The following is a 19,269-nucleotide window of genomic DNA, read 5'->3' as shown; positions in this document are numbered from 1 at the left end:
AAGTAGAACCTTTTGTTAACAGTAAAGACTATTGCAGTAATATTTGGTAAAGGAAGAAAATGCTTTAACTTCTCATGGTTTTATATATTTTTTGGCCTTTGCTATAAAATTCCAAACTCATATAGGTTTAAAAAAAAACTACTTCCACATGCTATGCACAGTGATATATTTAGATAACTTTTGGTATTTATTAACTTCAGTAAAAGCAATGGGCCCTGACAACACCCTACTATAATGCTGAAAACATATGCTCCAGAACTAGCCAAGCTGTTCCAGTACACCTGTAACACAGCCATTTACCCGAGAATGTGAAAATTTGCCTAGGTACGTCCTGTCCATGACAAACAGGGCATACTCAATCCACCCCATCAATTTTCAGCAAAATGAAAGAAGGCGTCATCAACAGTGCTGTCATGTGATGCTTATTCAGCAGCAACTTGCTCACTGATGCTCAATTTGGATTCCACTGGGACCACTCTGCTCCAGACTTCATTACAGCCTTGGTCCAAACATGGACAAAAGAGCTGAATTCTAGAGGTGTGTTGAGAGTGAGCGTCCTTTATCATTAAGGTATCAAGGAGCCCTAACAAAATTGAAGGCAGTAAGAATCAGGCGGTAAACTCTCCACCGGTTGGAGTCATACTGAGCACAAAGGAAGATGGTTGTGGCTTTAGAGACCAATGATATCAGCCCCAAGACATCACTTCAGGAGATTCTCAGGATAGTGTCCTAGCCCTAACCATCTTCAGCTGCTTCATCAGTAGCCTTCCTTCCATCAGGGTCAGAATTGGGGATGTTTGTTGATATTTGTGCAGTTTTGAATATCATTCACAACTCCTCAGATAATGAAGAAGTCCTTATCCGCATGCAGCAAGTCCTAGACAACAGTCGGGCTTGGGTTGTTAAGTGGCAAGTAACATTTGTGCCACACAGGCCATGGCCATCTCCAACAAGAGAAAATATAACCATCTCCCCATGATAATCAATGGCATTACCATTGCTGAATTCCCCACCATCAACAGCCTGGAGATTACCTTTGACCAAAAAAGTATCTGGACAAGCCAGGTAAATAGTGTGGCTACAAGAGCAGGTCAGAGACTGCCAATTGTGCAGGGAGTAACTCATCTCCTGACACCCTCTTCACCTCCCAAGCCTGTCCACTATCCACAAGGCACAAATCAGTATGAGGGAATACTCCTGGATTAATGCAGCTCCAATAGCAGTGAAGAAGCTCGACACCATCCAGGACAAAGCCACCACCGATGCACTATGGCAGCCCAGGCTCCTTCAACAGCACCTTCCAAACCAGTGAGTTCCACCACCTGCAAGTTCCCCTCCAAGTCGTGCAGCAACTTGAAACAATGTCGCCACTTCTTCCCTGTCACAGGATTAAAATCCTGGAACTCCTTCCTTATCAGCACTTGTTAGTATAGCAACACCAAATGGGCTACAGCAGTTCAAGAAGTTGACTCATCACTACCATCTTTAGGGCAATTAGGAATTGGCAACAAGTGCTGGCTTCCTCAGCAACACACACATACCATGAATAAATGAAAAAAATAACTTGGAGTGCGTAAGGAAAATAGTGATTCCTAAAAATCATTTAAAAACACTATGCCATCTTCAAGAAGATCTCTTATTTCTGTAATCTTTGTGAAACTGCAAACTGCTTCTGGACTACAAAAGCCTCCCCATCTTGAATCAAAATGACTGCTGTCCTATTGTGAGCAATGTCATTAAAAAAATCTGCCAGTACGTCTATGAACTTACGCTGCTCAACATTGTCAGCTGTACACAATGGTCTTGTGATGCAGTGTATTGCTATGATACGGGGCGGTAGAAATGGATTTGCACTAGTGATGCCTCCCAACTTCAATTTGGCGGGAGACCAGATATTTTGCCCACTCCAGTCAAAGTAGATGAATATAAAAGTCAGTAGAGGTCATTTAATAAGTCAACTGAATAACTCCCCCTCACAGGTTGAATAGTGTATTGAACAGTTGAAGCTGAAGGTGCAATAATGTACTTCATCAATGTTTACTAATCTTTTTGTAGATCATGCTGCTGTCTTGCAGAGTTATGTTTCTATTAATGAACATTTGCTCCCAGAATGATAGTTTATTTATTGATAAAACAAAAACAGTGGGCATTTTCTAGATTGCCTCCTATATTCAGTATTTTAATGGTAGATATAGCAATCAAAAACCAAATATTGTGTACCACAATTATTGACCTGTACCTTCTGCATATTTACTGTTTTAATGATATCTTTTTAATGTTGCAGGATTCTGACAACCCTGATCTGAGAGACCGTGGCTACATATACTGGCGTCTACTTTCTACAGATCCAGTTGCAGCAAAGGAAGTTGTATTGGCAGAGAAACCCTTGATTTCAGAAGAAACTGACCTAATTGAACCAACTCTCCTTGATGAATTAATTTGCCACATAGGAACATTGGCCTCTGTGTATCATAAGCCACCCAGTGCATTTGTGGAAGGCAGCAGAGGTGTTCAGCACAAGAGGCTACCCCCACGATCTGGATCGTAAGTGAAAATTCCAAAGGCACTACCTAACTTTCATTCCCCCCACAATTTCCAAATTTTGCTGAGGACAAAGTAACAGCAACTCTGAGTATTTGTTGCTGCATTCTTGGACCAGACAGATCTTTAAAGTTTGGAGTCATCTGGGTCGCCACTTACTGCGGCTTTTTAATGTGAAAGACCTACTCAATGAAAAGAACAATTGTCATATGCCCGTTATCTTGTGAAATTAACCCATTTGACATGTAAAATTTGCCTGACTTATCACTTATTTTACAAGTGATTATGAAGGACCTTTAACTGAAAAATTGCAGAGTAGTTGTGCATAAACTAAATTATTTGTTCATCAGCAATTTGTTTTCCACTCCAATTTGTGCATTTCCCTTTGCGTTTGCCTAATACAAGAGAGAGAAGCTTTTCCCAAATCTCTTGCTTATTTGAACAAGGCCCTAAAAAATGCTATAGGTTGGCTCAACTAATGTTTAACGTTTCTTTTGCCACTCTACTGCTTCACAGCTTTCTCAAACAAAAGATTGAGATCAAGAAATTGTAAAGTAGAGAAAGACAAAGCATTGAGACCACTGTTGGTCACAGATTCAGACTTCTTATCTTGCTTCCTTCAGCCACTGCACTCATCATCTAAAACTACCTCACTGTCTATATCTGCTTTTTCATCTTCCTCATTGCTTTTAGAATCATTAGTGCTTTTTGCTCCCCTCTCCTGCTTGTGAGGAGTGAAGTAGAAATGTAGGTTACTAGTTGTCCAGAGATGCCGAAAGTGTGGAAGCAATCCTTATGTCTAATTTCCTGTCATTTCTTAGAAATGAAAGTACCGAGAGTCCAGATGTTGCCCCATCAGCTGCAGCACAACCCACTGAGCAGCAACCAGCCGTCATTCCATCCCAGGGGGATCTGTTGGGTGATCTGCTGAATCTAGACCTTGGTCCTCCAGTCAATGTTCCCCCAATCCCCTCATCAACTGTTCAGATGGGAGCCATGGACCTTCTTGGTGGTGGATTGGACAGTTTGGTAGGCAAATAATCATAGGGCTTTAACAACTTTTTGGTTTTCAAGCTTTTTCAGAAATTGTCAGTGCACCTGTCAGAGTTAGTTAAAATGTTACATGTTTTATTTGATTGTAGAGCTCAATCAGGATTTTAGTCCCTCTTCGAATTTCTGGAGTGTAACGATTGTATCGAGCTTAAAAGCAGAATAACTTTCTTTTAAAATTTCACCTGTCAAGCTATATTCTCTTCGTCTTCAGTATAAAAATGAGAACACTTACTATTAATCAACTTTCATTCATTGTTTTGGTGTAACATTTTACCTCCTATTTTCCAATGTTGCCTTAACTAATAGTTACCTTTTGCTTGTAGTATGTTGACATTTGGATTTTAACAATTCTATAATATCAAGCTGCTTTAACAAGTTACTTTAGAAATTCAACAGATGCACTGAAATATTGTACATTTGACATTGTAGAGTCAACATTGAATTAATGTTTTATTTTTGGAATGATATACTTTTAGTAGCTGTAGCTGATATACGTATACTAATAATGCTGTGTTTTCTTCTTTGAATTTATGCTGTTCCTTTTTTTCACTCTACTTCTGCTTGCATGTGAATGTCCTTGCGTTGCCTCTGTCTTTGCGTATTCGTGTCTGGAGATGGGCGATGAGACCGAAGGGGTATGATCCTCTGTCCTTTTGGCTGGTGATTTTTGTTTCCAAGTTAAAGTTGCAGGCTAATATGTTTTATTAGGATTGTGTAATACCTGATCTCACTAGTTCCAATAATTTGGGCTTATTAGTGGAGAAAATCAATATTTTAGATGTTGTAGAATAAAATTAAATTTTATCAGTTTTATTCAGAATTTACTGCAATGTGTAACCAAATTATTCTGTTTTTATTTTAGCTTGGTGGCGATCTAAGTGGAAGCCCTGCAGTAAGTTGTATATCTACTTCATAAAGTATGAAAAATAGTATGTCACATGCCTGCTTTTTTTTTAAGTGAGAAAAGATCCAGTGATTTAATGCTGTTTGCTTCTGACCTAGAGCTGAAACTGACACTTTCCATCTGTACACTCTCTCTGACCACAAATCAAACCTGCTGAACTCTTGTTCAAATCAGTCTTGATTCTTAACGATTGGACTTGGTGGCCTTAAATGTTTTTTTGAAAACCAAGTTGAACTATAACTAATGTAACTATTGATTCAAGAATGCAGAGTAATTACTTATTATACTCTTAAAGAAACACACACCTGCATTTTAGCAGCAAGAACACACTATGCAGTGTGCATTGTATTACTGTTTGTTTCTTATAAAACAGATAATCTAATTCTTACTGTGAGGCTGTGCCATGATGAGATCTACCAGTAATACCTATAATTTGTTTATTGCTATTTTAAAGTAGTATCAGGTAAAATTAAATTGGGCCAATTCATCAGGTCATCAGTTTGAGTGCATTAGAAAAGCCTACAATCCAGTCTGACCATTGCAACAAGTTTGGTTTTAATTTTAATTGAAAGAAATTTTATATACCGGTATTGGTGAATGTGTTTCAAAAACTGTTGTTAACTCACTGCATTCACACATTTTTTTCAGTTTATCCTTTTAGTAACTTGTTTTCAGTTTCCTCTTTAATATATATCACAAAATATAGCAAATCAAGATTATTTGTATACACAGACATTTACGAACTAATCATCAGCACAGTAACACCTTGTTTTTTTAAAATGCACACACACAAAGCTGGTAAGCAACTAGTTTTATAACGTGAAGTACAAGATGTAACAAATGTATCTTTTACTTTCCATACAGATTGGTGCTGGCTATGGAACTCCAGCAGTCATGCCAACATCTTTGAATGCACCACTTGGAGGTGGCTTAAATGACCTGTTTGATCTTGCTGGTGGAATGGGCATGCCATCTGGTTCTTATGTGGCACCCAAAACTGTAAGAATCATTTATTTCCTTTTGATTTTTTTTTCCCCAAGAAGAACAGGTTATCCCACCTCCTGACTGCCTGACCTAAGTGTCTTGATGATTAGAGTAGCTGATGCCCTGCTCCCATATCCATACCAATGTTCCCTTTAGCTGGTTACAAGGAGAAGGTCTGCCCAGGGGTAGCTCACTGATTTTTTTTTCTCTTCCACCTGCAAGGAGATGACAGCCTTCACTAGTTACCGCTTCATTCTGTATGGCTCATATCAAGAACTGAGTGGAGCAGGAATCAAACCTGTATTCATCCTTACTCTGTGGCTCTGAGAGTTAGTACTATAACACTCAGCACTACTACATTGCTTTTAAGTGCCAGGTTCTACAGTTAACACTAACCAAATTAATCTGGTTTGAACTACTAACAGTTAATTAATACTCTGTTTGCTACTTTATATATGCCCAGGGATACTTTATTACCATTTTACTCTGTTTTATCAATTTGATTCTGTAAAACTTTCTAACTACAAAATAATGGAGATTTAATAATATAAAAGCAAAATACTGTGGATGCTAGAAATCTGAAATAAAAACAGAAAATGCTGGAAAAGTTTGGCAGGATCTGTGGGGAGAGAAACAGAATTAACGTTGAGTCTGTATGATTCTTCAGAGCTCTGAAGAAGAGTCACACGGACTCAAAACGTTAACTCTATTTCTCTCTCCACAGATGCTGCCAGACCTGCTGAGCTTTTCCAGCATTTCATGTTTTTATAATGGAGTTTTAATGGTGTTTAAAGTACACCAAAATGCTCCATAATGCTAATTGAGAATTTAAAATCTGATGAAACCATTTAGATTAGAAGATGTAGCAGTTATAATGTAATTGCAAAGGCATTTTTCTTGCAGTTTGCTAATCTTGTCTTAACGTTGCACAATAATGAAGATGTGAACTGACAAAAATTGGCAATTTGACAGGTGCATCCTTACATTCAGGACAAGTGAATGCAAAATAGATGACTGCTGTGCATAGGTTTTAGTATCAGCATGCTTTGTAACAAATGCCATTGCAGCTCATTAGTGCATTAACATTTCTCTGTAATGTGGTAACAAGAGCTGTTTTGTACAGTTGTGCCCCAACCCTCCTTAAATGACTTTCCTTAGACAGTGGCTTAATATCATAGGCGATATGACTTGTGGGGTACCACAATAGATCCTGTTTTGTTCTTCTCCAGACATTCACAACTGCTCCTTTTCAGCAGGGAGCACATCACTAACAATTGGCTCTATTTGCTGTAATTGACTGTATGTGGGTTTTTTTTAACTGCTATCCAAGAATATGACTTATAAACAATGCATTTATACAAGATAAACTTCCTTTACAATATGCATACTGGAATCTTCCAGGATGAATTATTTTGAGCTATATGATTAGCAGTGTTATATTAATCATTCCATACATTTTGATCAACATGAGTAACAATGAGATTACAAGTGCACCATCAGAAGATACTCTACTGTGCTGTAATACCTCTCCCCCACTGAAAGTTCATCATTTCCAATTTGATTCCTTTGCTACAAGATTGTGACCTAATAATCGCAAAATTTTCAACTATATGCCTCCCATTCCAACTGATTTTCTGTAGCAAACAATTTGTACATGTATGCCAATTTCCATTACCACTTGATGTTTTGTATACTTACTATTGAACATTGAGATGCAATATATTTTACAGTAATCATATTTTTAACATATATCAATCAAATCATTATGCCACTTATTTGAACACTTCTGACTGACCTACTAATTAAAGATTATTAAGTGTGAATTCATATAAATGTAGTAGCTGAAGTTAACCATATCTTAATTTTAAGAAATTTTACTAAATTTTCCAAAATCCCAAATACATTTAGTGTTGCTTGGCTTGTGTCTATGGAAAACCACTTTCAGCCTTTAGCAGACCAGAATGCACTGCACAACTTATACTTTTGCACTCTGACAGGATAACTTTTGACTGGAAAACTGACATACAACGCAATTTAACATTCTTTGAAATTGCAACCGGTTTTTCTTCCATTATGAAACTATTTTAATTCATTACATTTTTGTTCCACCAGGTTTGGTTGCCTGCTGCAAAAGCCAAAGGTCTTGAGATTTCTGGCACATTTTCACGCCGCATGGGTCATATCTATATGGATCTCTGTTTGATGAACAAAGCCATGCAAGTCATGACTGACTTTGCAATCCAGTTTAACAGAAATAGGTAAGGATTGAATTCAACTGGTGTTTATACAGCATTTTTTTAATGCAGCAAATCCTTCTGTAATATTGACCCGTAACTTCCGCACTCCCCAGCGTCGGATTTGGTGGGGGGGTATCCCAAAGATGCACTGTGGAATCTCCCTGGCAAGTTCCTAGGTAAGGGTTTGAATGGCAATTGCCCAGAAGTGCTAACTCCCTCTGAAAATTGCGCTGCGCTGAGAACCATCTGAAAATGCAATTTAAATCGCAAACTTCGGATGGTTCCACCTATAGTTACCCAGAAAAAGTTAGAAGAATTAAAATCTCTTCTAACTTCTGGGTAATTATAGTAAAGACCCAGACTGACCCCACCCCCGAACTCTGAGATGGATAGAGCGCCATAAGCAAATGCTTGCATTTGTGTCATCAGATATTGTCTTTGAGAGTAGGCCTGAAGGGCCCAAGTGCACAAATATATCAATGTACTGTATGCTTCTGATTATGCACTGTTTTATGTGCTGCAAGTCACTTTATTTGTGAATAAATCTGGATGATTTGGGCTGTACAAAGTATCTCAGCTAAATAGCTGACCACTCAACATCCTTTCCTGACCCCCTTCAAACTGATATTAATGGTTTCCCCTCCTCAGATACTGTGCATTTCCCTTTCCTACCCTTAATCCATATATTCTTACAAACTACTGCCCCATTTAAAATCACCCTTTCCTTTCACATCCTATACATGTTGGTGCCCCCAAACTCAATTCCTTTCTTTCCTGCAATTCCCTGTTTGAACCTTTGCAATTAGGTTTCCACCCCTGCCTCAGTGCTGAAATGACCCTAATCAGTCACGAATTATGTCTTCTGTGACTACACAGTACATTATCCTTTTTCATTCTGCTTGCCCTCTCTGCAAACCTTTTCCATGCAATAGGCAGAACTAAGCAATCCCACAATCAACGGATCAGATCTAAGCTCTGCAGTCCTAACACAGTCAGTCGTGAATGCTGCTGGACAATTAAACAATTAACAGGAGGAGGAATCTCTGCAAATATCCCCATCTTCAATGTTGGGGGAGTCCAGCACATCAGTACAAAAGACAAGGCTGAAGCATTTGCAACCATCTTCACCCAGAAGTGCTGGGTGGATGATCCACCTCGACCTCCTCTTGAGGTCCCCAGAAACTCAAATGCCAGCCTTCAGCCAACTCCGTTCGTTCCACGTGATATCAAGAAACAGCTGAAGGCACTGGAGACTGCAAAGGCTATAGGCCATGACAACATTCCATCAATAGTACTGAAGACATGTGCTCCAGAAGTAGCTGCACCCCTAGCTAAGCTGTTTCATTGCAGCTGCAACACTGGCATCTACCCAGCAATGTGGAAAATTGTTGTTGACAGTGCTATCAGTTGGCACTTACTCAGCAATAACCTGCTGACTGACACTCAGTTTGGGTTCTGCCATGGCCACTCAGTTCCTGACCTAATTACAGCCTTGGGCCAAACAGGGACAAAAGAGCTGGACTCAAGGTAAGGTGGTAGTGACTGCTCTTGACATCAAGGCAGCATTTGACTAAGTGCGGCATCAAGGAGCCCTAGCAAAACTGGAGTCAATGGGAATTGGCAGGGGGAAACTCTCCACTGGTTGGAGTCATACTTAGCACAAAGGAATATAGTTGTGATTGTTGGAGGTCATAAGACCATAAGACATAGGAGCAGAAATTAAGCCATTCGGCCCATCGAGTCTGCTCCGCTATTCAATCATGGCTGATAAGTTTTTCAACCCCATTCTCCCGCCTTCTCCCCGTAACCTTGATCCCCTTACCAGTCAAGAACCTATCTATCTCGGTCATAAATACACTCAATGACCTGGCCTCCACAGCCTTCTGTGGCAATGAATTCCATAGATTCACCACTCTCTGGCTAAAGAAGTTTCTCCTCATCTCTGTTCTAAAAGGTCTTCCCTTTACTCTGAGGCTATGCCCTTGGGTCCTAGTCTCTCCTACTAATGGAAACATCTTCCCCACGTCCACTCTATCCAAGCCTTTCAGTATTCTGTAAGTTTCAATCAGATCCCCCCATATCCTTCTAAATTCCATCGAGTATAGACCCAGAGTCCTCAAACGTTCCTCATATGTTAAGCCTTTCATTCCTGGGATCATTCTCGTGAACCTCCTCTGGACCCTCTCCAGGGCCAGCACATCCTTCCTGAGATACGGGGCCCAAAATTGCACACAATATCCTAAATGTGGTCTGACCAGAGCCTTATAAAGCCTCAGCAGCACATCCCTGCTTTTATATTCTAGTCCTCTCAAAATAAATGCCAACATTGCATTTGCCTTCCTAACTACAGACTCAACCTGCAAGTTAACCTTAAGAGAATCCTGGACTAGGACTCCCAAGTCCCTTTGCACTCCAGATTCTGAATTCTCTCCCCATTTAGAAAATAGTCTATGCCTCTATTCTTCCTACCAAAGTGCATGACCTCACACTTCCCCACATTGTATTCCATGTGCCACTTCTTTGCCCGTTCTCCTAACCTGTCTAAATCCTTCTGCAGTCTCCCCGCCTCCTCAATACTACCTATCCCTCCACCTATCTTTGTATCATCTGCAAACTTAGCCACGATGCCCTCAGTTCCTTCATCTAGATCATTAATGTATAAAGGGAAAAGTTGTGGTCCCAACACTGACCCCTGCGGAACTCCACTAGTCAGCCGGCCGCCATCCTGCAAAGGACCCCCTTATCCCCACTCTCTGCCTCCTGCCAGACAGCCAATCTTCCATCCATGCTAGTACCTTGCCTCTAACACCATGGGCTCTTATCTTACTGAGCAGCCTCCTGTGCAGCACCTTGTCAAAGGCCTTCTGGAGGTCCAAGTAGATAACATCCATTGGCTCTCCTTTGTCTAACCTACTCGTTACCTCCTCAAAGAATTCTAACAGATTTGTCAGGCATGACCTCCCCTTGATGAAACCATGCTGACTTTGCCCTATTTTATCATGCACTTCCAAGTATTCTGAAATCTCATCCTTAATAATGGACTCTAAAATCTTACCAACGACCGAGGTCAGGCTAATTGGCCTGTAATTTCCCGTCTTTTGCCTCACTCCCTTCTTAAACAGGGGGGTTACATTAGTGATTTTCCAGTCCTCTGGGACCCTCCCTGACTCAAGTGATTCCTGAAAGATCACCACTAACGCCTCCACTATCTCCTTCAGAACTCTGGGGTGTAATCCATCTGGCCCAGGTGATTTATCCACCTTTAGACCTTTCAGTTTTCCTAGCACCTTCTCCTTGGTAATGGCCACCATACTCACCTCTGCCCCCCGACTCTCTTGAACTTTGGGGATGTTACTCGTGTCTTCCACCGTGAAGACTGACGCAAAGTACCTATTCAGTTCCTCTGCCATTTCTTTGTTCCCCACTACTACTTCTCCAGCGTCATTTTCCAGTGGCCCAATGTCCACTTTTGCCTTTCTCTTAACCTTTATATATCTAAAAAAACTCTTGCAATCTTCTTTTATATTACTGGCTAGTTTACCCTCATATTTAATCTTCTCCCTCCTTATTTCTTTTTTAGTTGTCCTCTGTTGGTCTTTGTAGGCTTCTCAATCCCTTGGTTTCCCACTGCTTTTCGCCGAATTGTATGCTTTCTCTTTAGCTTTTATGCTGTCCCTGACTCCCCTTGTCAGCCATGGTTGCCTCGTCCTCCCTTTAGCATGCTTCTTCTTCCTAGGGATGAATTTTTGCTGTGTCTCCCAAGTTACTCCCAGAAACTCCTGCCTTTGCTGTTCCATTGTCTTTCCTGCTAGGCTCATCTCCCAGTCAATTCTGGCCAGCTCCTCCCTCATGCCTCTGTAGTTGCCTTTATTCAACTGTAATACCGTTACATCTGATTCCAGCTTTTTCCTCTCAAATTGCAGGGTAAATTCTATCATATTATGGTAACTCCTAAGGGTTCCTTCACCTTAAGCTCCCTTATCAAATTTGCCTCATTACACATCACTAAATCTAGAATTGCCTGTTCCCTAGTGGGCTCCACCCCAAGCTGCTCCAAAAAGCCATCTCGTAGACATTCTACAAATTCCTTTTCTTGGGATCCACTACCAACCTGATTTTCCCAGTCTTCCTGCATATTGAAATCCCCCATGATCATTGTAACCTTGCCTTTCTTACACGCCTTTTCTATCTCCAGGTGTAACTTGTGCCCCACATCCTGACTACTGTTCGGAGGCCTGTACATAACTCCCATTATGGTTTTTTTACCTTTGCGGTTCCTCAACTCTACCCTCACAGATTCTACATCATCTGACCCTACATCATTTCTTGCTATCGATTTAATTTCATTTCTTACTAACAAAGCAACCCCACCCCCTCTGCCAACCTGCCTATCTTTTCGATAGGATGTATATCCTTGGATATTTAGCTCCCAGTCCTGATCCCCTTGCAGCCATGTCTCCGTGATGCCCACCACATCATACCTGCCAATTTCAATCTGCGCCACAGCTCATTTACGTTATTTCGTATACTGCGTGCATTCAGATACAGCACCTTCAGTCCTGTATTTCCCGTCCTCTTTCTCATTGTCATCCCTTTATCTGATGTGCTTGAAGTTAGATTCCTAGCCCTTTCCAAACACTCTGTCCTATTTTGTGTTCTGGGGACTTTAATAGCCCCTCCTGGGCTCTCCTTTCTTTTCAGTTTTTTCGTAATTTTCCATGAAGTTGAATCCAACCCCCCCTCACGCTAACCTGCTGCTTTGTTTCCCATTAGTCATACTTCTTGGAGTTTTACCCTTCCCTCCCCCTCCAACTTTCTAGTTTAAAGTCCTGTTCACCACCCTAGTTACCCTTTTCGCTAGAACATTGGTCCCAGATCGATTCAGGTGGAGACCATCCCAACGGTACAGATCCCTCCTGTTCCAATACTGATGCCAGTGCCCCACGAAATGGAACCCCTCTTTCCCGCACCACTCCTTTAGCCACGTGTTTACTTCCCTTATTCTCGCGTCCCTATGCCAATTTACACGTGGCTCGGGTAGTAATCTGGAGATTATAACCCTTGAGGACCTGTTCTTTAATTTAGTTCCTAGTTCCTGATAATCCCCAAACAGGTCCTCTTTCCTGGTCTTACCTATGTTATTTGTCCCGACGTGGACCACAACAACTGGATCCTCCCCCTCCCTCTCCAATATCCTTTCAAGCCGGTCAGAGATGTCCCTCACCCTGGCACCAGGCAGGCAACATACCATGCGGGACTCTCGATCCTGCTTACAAAGGAAGCTATCAATTCCCCTAATTATAGAATCCCCTACAACTACCACTTGTCTTTTTGCTCCCCCCTCTCGAATGGCCTCCTGTGCCACAGTGCCGTGGTCAGCTGGCTCATCTTCCATACAGCCCTGTTCCTCATCCACATAGGGAGCAAGTACCTCGTACCTGTTGGACAAGGTCAAGAGCTGAGGCTCCTCTGTTCCTGAACACAGGATCCCTCTACCTGCCTCACTTGCAGTCACACCCTGCTGACCCTGACCACTGACCGAACTTGAGGTACTTAATCTACTGGGTGTGACCACCTCCTGAAACAAAGCGTCCAGGTAACTCTGCCCCTCCCGAATGTGCCGGAGCTCGGACTCCAGCTCATCAATTCTGAGCCGGAGTTCCTCCAGCAACCAACACTTGCTGCAGATGTGGTCACTGCGGCTCGCAATGGGATCTGCCAGCTCCCACATCATGCAGCTACAGCACAGTCGTTTCAGTCCCAGGACATCGCTGCAGGAGTTCCTCAGGGTAATGTCCTAGGCCCAAACATCTTCAGTTGCTTCATCAATGACCTCCCTTCTATCATAAGGTGAGAAATAGCACTGTTCGCAGCTGTTCGCTGATAATTGCACAATGTTCAGCACCATTCACAGCTGCTTAGATACTGAAACAGTTTATGTCCTGCAGCAAGACCTGGATGGCATTCAGGCTTGGGCTGACGTGTGGCGCCAATGCTACTTGCCACTTCAGTGTCAGGCAATGACCATCTCCAACAAGCAAGAATCTAAACATCACCCCTTGACATTCAATGGCATTACTATCGCTGAATCCCCCACAATCAACATCCTGGGGGGTTACCATTGACCGGAAACTGAACAGCAGTTCAGCAGCTATACAAATTCTATGGCTACAAGAGCAGGTCCGAGCTGGGAATTCTGCAGCGAGTAACTCACCACCTGGTTCCCCAAAGCCTATCTACAAGGCACAAGACAGGAGTGTGATATGATACTCTACTCTCCAATTGCCTGGAATGGGTGCAGCTCCAGCAACACTCAAGAAGCTCGACACCATGCAGGACAAAGCAACCCCCTTGATTGGCACTCCCTCCACCACCGACACACAGTCGCAGCAGTGTGTACCACCTACAAGATGCATTGCAACAACTCACCACGGCTCCTTCAACAGCACTTTCCAAACCCCTGACCTCTGCTACCTTGAAGGACCAAGGGCAGGAGATGCATAGGAACACCACCACATGCAAGCCCTCCTCCCAAGTCGCACACCATCCTGACTTAGAACTATATCACCATTTCTTCACTGTTGTTGTGTCAGAATTCTGAAACTCCCAACAGTCTTGTGGGTATTCCTACAACACATGGACTGCAGTGGTTCAAGAAGGCATCTCACCACCAACATCCCAAGGGCAATTAGGGATGGGGATTAAATGATGGCCTTGCCAGCGATGCCCAAATCCCATGAAGGAATATATATTTTTAAAAACTAACATTTTTAGCCAATGATGACCCTTCATCAGAACTGTTTGATTTTTCTTTAAATCCAGTAGCACCCCAACTCCTCCAGCAGCCAAGGCTGCAGATTGGAAATTGAACCTTTCTTCCCGGGTTTGTGATGCAGCACCTAACAGAACAGTATCCACTAGGACTAATGGTGGGTTTCTTGCTCTCCGAATAGTTGAGCTTTTTCTGGTCTTGGCAAATACAAGTAATCCTGGTCAAATTCCTTGTTCAATTGCTTTCTAAAGGCCAGTCTGTCAACTTCTGATTTTCCCCAATTGCTAATGGAGTTATCCCTTGTAGACAAATTTCAAATTAGAGAACCACACATCAGGTGATAATACAATAGTTGAGCTCAGTAATATCATAGCCCAACCAGGAAGGAAATCTTCATCCTTGCCAATGAATCAATCAGCATGATTCAGTCATCCTGAAGTATATAGTTACAATCTAACAATGTTAAATTAAATAACTTTTTCTACCATTGTTGCTCATCACTTCCAAGTGGCTAATAGAATGGTTAGTTTTAATTCCTAAGTGTTTACAGGTTTCAGCACTTTCAGTCTCTGATGATGATTCCTTCCATACTTGACAAATGTGTGATATTCAAAATCTCTGAGAAGTTGACTGAAGAGACTGTGTAATGAGTTAGTCATTTGGACGATGTCCGTTTTTCTGCAGCTGAGGAAAGCTCAATGTAAACTAATCTTGTTTTTGGAGTGTTTGTTTGTGGAAGCTGGTGTCTTCACTGCTTTTATGTCCGTTTTACTTAATTGATGTTTCTGGCTTGCCTTTTTCCTTGACTAATTATTTTCTAACTTTTGTCCATTTTCCTTTATCGTCATTCACCTTCTCCCATAGAATATGTATTTTCCAGCTGTTAGTATAGAACTAGAGGTGACACAAAGATTTTTTTTGCATAGCAAATAATTTTGATCTGGAATTCACTACCTGAAAGGGTGGTGGAAGTCAATTCAAAAGGGAATTGGATAAATACTTGGAGAAAATAATTACAAAGGTATGAGGAAAGAGCAGTGAAGTGGGAATGGTTGGATAGCTCTAGAAAATAGCCGGCACAGGCATAATCGGCTAAATTACCTCTTTCTGTACTGTTGTCATTCTACAAGTGTGTAAAAGCCCTGTACTTGCAAGCCGTGTTATACGCTGCCAATATTTTTAAGCCCACATTGGACCAATGATGAACATTTAAAAATAGCATACTTCTTGCTTTAGTAACTGTTTATTTTCTTTGTTTCATAGCTTTGGCATGGCACCAGCTGCTCCCCTGCAGGTCAATGCCCCGCTTGCTCCTAACCAGACAATTGAAGCTTCCCTCCCTCTGAACACAGTTGGTCCAGTTATGAAGATGGATCCTCTCACCAACCTACAGGTCTGAATTAAACTACAACTAAATCTTTGGAATTTTTGGTAACTGCAGATTATTACCTCCTATTCCCTTTCTTCCTCTTGTTTACACACAGCCTGCATTATTTCAGGAAGAATGGAAGGGGATAGCTTTGGTGTATACTGAGTTCAAATTAATTGTGTAAACATTGGGACATTGAACTAATGCGAGCAAAACAGTAATTTTAGTGAGGTCATTATGCCAGCAAAAGTTAAGATTTCAGACTAGAGACCTATTTGTGGAGTTTGGCTTCAGTTACTCCCATATATAGTTAAATAGCTGCGCAACCCCATTAATTTTTGTGCAGTTCTTCTCCATAAAATATTAAATAACTTAATTTGGAGGAAAAGGGAGAAGATACTTTAGAGTTAAATAGCTACGCAATCCCATTAATTTTTGTGCAGTTCTTCTCCATAAAATATTAAATAACTTAATTTGGAGGAAAAGGGAGAAGATACTTTACAAACATAAATTCTAGCTTTGAAATAACAAATGTTATTTAGGTTTTGAGGACTACCCTTAAGGGTTGAATGCTTGATGAAGAGGTACTTTTACTGAAAGACAGTATTTGGTTGTCCAAAGTGTTTTGAAAGCAGCATTTAAGTTGATTGCTAAACAGATTGAATTGACTCTTGATGCTACCAGCCGTAATTTATGCTTAGAGCCATATCTTCTAGTATTTAACACTTTTGTATCTGTGTTATAATAAGTCAGTACATATCTGTATCTTCAACTTACTGCGGTTGCCTGGATCACAGGATTTTACAGCGACTTCAGTACAACCCCACGTAATTGCCAATTTATTCAAATGTTAAATGCAAAATTACTTGTCACCATGATTCAATTTCACTTGCTGTCTGTGTGTGAGGAGCACAAAAAATTCCAAATTATTTGTGATGTGCCTCCATCCTGCTTAAGGATCAGCTTTTAAGCATGTTTGACTAATCCAGTGTCTTTGAGGAAATTTGAACTTGAAATTTATGTAAGGTTCACTAAGTGAGGAGCTATGCATTGTAGTGTTTCCTAATACCAGACTTGGTACAGCTACTTATAGCAATATAGCTTTTTCAATGTTTCTGAATTACTGTGATGTTCACTGAAGGGTTTGTTGCACCATTTTGGTGAATCTGTACCCTTGTCCTCCTGTACTAGGTGTAAACAAAATGGAAGACAAGAAAAGACCCATCAATCTAATCCCATGCAGTAGACATTGGGTCAGATTTTGCTGTTGCAAGGTATCTAACAGTGTCTACCATTAGACTTGTCCTTGTGCAAATAGATTTTTAATTTTTTTCTATGGCAAGTCACAAAATGTAAGCTGATATCAGTGAAACCAGGCATTTAGATCCTGAGTGAACGGAGAAAGCTCCTATGTACCTCAGTGACCAATTGGATTGGGGGAAAAACAGCACAAGGACTGAGATGCAAGCATAAATTAGAGGGTGTGAATTCACTGCCAATTCAGGTAAATTAAGAAAAATATAGGAAAAACGATTGGATTAAAAGAGGAAGAAAGAATTTTAAAAGTTTACATTTTTAAAATTTAAATTTTTTACAGCTATTAATGCATAAAGAGATGAATTGCCACACTTGTTAATTTTCAGTGCCAGAGAGATTGGTTGACAGTAACAAGCACTTTTCCCATCATTATAAGGGTGCTTACACATGAACTGACAAGGCTTAACTTTCCATGACGTGCTTAGTTCATACCTGCTATGCAAACAAAGCAACTTCATCCTTTTTCAATGCAGTTCAAAGGTGAGGCAGACAGCGACATGATGCTTCTGCAAAGTTAATGGCAAAGTGGCAGACTTGGACAGCATCCTTTGGATATTCTGCCTCTTGCCTGAATTTGTTGTTCCATTTATGCATAAATAACGGCAAACATTACTGTTGTTTTGACGGCAAAATCTGACCCATAGTAACCTCACACACCATTTCCCCAACTCTTAGTGTAGTATGCTATTTCCAGGCAGAGGCAAAATAATGTTCTGTCCAACTCTCTAATGCACTCACGTAAGCAGCATGAGACTACAGTTTCCCACAATGGAACATCATCCAATTTGAGTAACCTGTTACCACTGCAAATTCCCAAGCAGAAGATTTTCATTGAAAGATAAAAGTATCTTTTCTAGTAGTGCTTGTTTTCAATTCCATTCAAACTGCTCTAAAATTAATGGTTCATACTTAAATGTAAAACCATTTATCAACACACAAATTCTGTCATTGAAACTAGTTAACATAAAACTACTAGATCTAGAATTCTTCCTATGACATTGTTGTAATTCAAGATCTGCTACATCTTTTGGGGAAATAATTTGGGGGGGGAAAAATTATGCCTGAACTTATGATGCATAGTGAAATATTTATGAACAGCTAGCACTAGAGGATACGCAACAATTCTGGGTGTTAATCATTCTAAATGGTGTCATAAATGCTTTTTATTTTAAATAATTGCTAACCGTGCATTTCATCTATATAGTGTAGCATTTCCCTGCAAGGACAGAATAAATAATACAGGAAAATCATTGCCATTTAAAAGACTTTAAATACCATAATTCTAATTTTTAATTTTGTCAACAGGTTGCAGTAAAGAACAATATTGATGTCTTCTACTTCAGTTGCCTGTACCCAATTAATATGTTGTTTGTGGAAGATGGAAAGATGGGTGAGTGTTTTCAATAATCCTAGCACAGTTGCTCGGGATGATTGAAAGAGGGCCCTAATTACCAGTAGCAAACATTACAAAGATCTTCTGAAGATGAAACAAAAAATTGTTTGATTGGGTGTGTATCTAGTTCTGAATTTTTGCACATTTGTGTGCAGTTATTTCAAGTACTTTAACCTTTTCTGTTGCAAGTTGCTGATATGTTGAATTGGAAATTTATCTACATTCCATTGTCATGATCCCTGTGGAGACCAACAAACCAAAAGAATCAAATTTACAGAACAACTCCAATGAAAATCCAAATGAACAAGATTTCACTTTATAACTTTTCCTTTAATAATCCAACCAAAAATCAACATAAACTAAACATAAGTTAACAGATGCATCTCAGTCAAGATATTCTCACCATTTTCACCTTGATCTCCTTTCTTCTCTTCCACCAATGATTTGTACGGCATGGATTCTCAGGCCACTATAATCAACTTCTTTTTGCTCAAACTCCTTCCATTTTTCATCTTCCCTCACCCTTCCCCTGCTGGGGATCCTAACACTCGCTCTTTGCCACCCACTACTTCTCCTTCACTTTCTTGGCATTTCGGGACTGTTACTGGCGTGGGTTTGGCAGGAGCCACCAACGGCGTGAGGGAGACGGCAGTGGGTGGGGATGTTTCCTTTTATTACAAATTACACAGGTGTCTCAGA

General features: G+C 40.7%; 1 protein-coding gene across 4 annotated transcripts in view; it reads left to right on the top strand.

The window, feature by feature from the left end:
- Nucleotides 1-19,269, top strand: part of ap1b1 (adaptor related protein complex 1 subunit beta 1) — a 68,838-nt gene that overhangs the window by 37,947 nt on the left and 11,622 nt on the right. For all 4 annotated transcript variants that reach the window (XM_078554259.1, XM_078554257.1, XM_078554260.1 and 1 more), the window contains exons 13-19: nucleotides 2,285-2,544; nucleotides 3,363-3,570; nucleotides 4,457-4,486; nucleotides 5,363-5,497; nucleotides 7,595-7,740; nucleotides 15,755-15,884; nucleotides 18,483-18,567. In XM_078554259.1, the coding sequence (XP_078410385.1) occupies nucleotides 2,285-2,544; nucleotides 3,363-3,570; nucleotides 4,457-4,486; nucleotides 5,363-5,497; nucleotides 7,595-7,740; nucleotides 15,755-15,884; nucleotides 18,483-18,567 (994 nt within the window). The remainder of the gene's footprint in view (nucleotides 1-2,284; nucleotides 2,545-3,362; nucleotides 3,571-4,456; nucleotides 4,487-5,362; nucleotides 5,498-7,594; nucleotides 7,741-15,754; nucleotides 15,885-18,482; nucleotides 18,568-19,269) is intronic.

Source organism: Cetorhinus maximus, chromosome 12 (genome assembly GCF_964194155.1).
Source record: "Cetorhinus maximus chromosome 12, sCetMax3.hap1.1, whole genome shotgun sequence".
Lineage (NCBI taxonomy): Eukaryota > Metazoa > Chordata > Chondrichthyes > Lamniformes > Cetorhinidae > Cetorhinus > Cetorhinus maximus.
The sequence above is the reverse complement of the archived record's forward strand: the minus strand, read 5'-3'. Positions and strand labels throughout refer to the sequence as shown.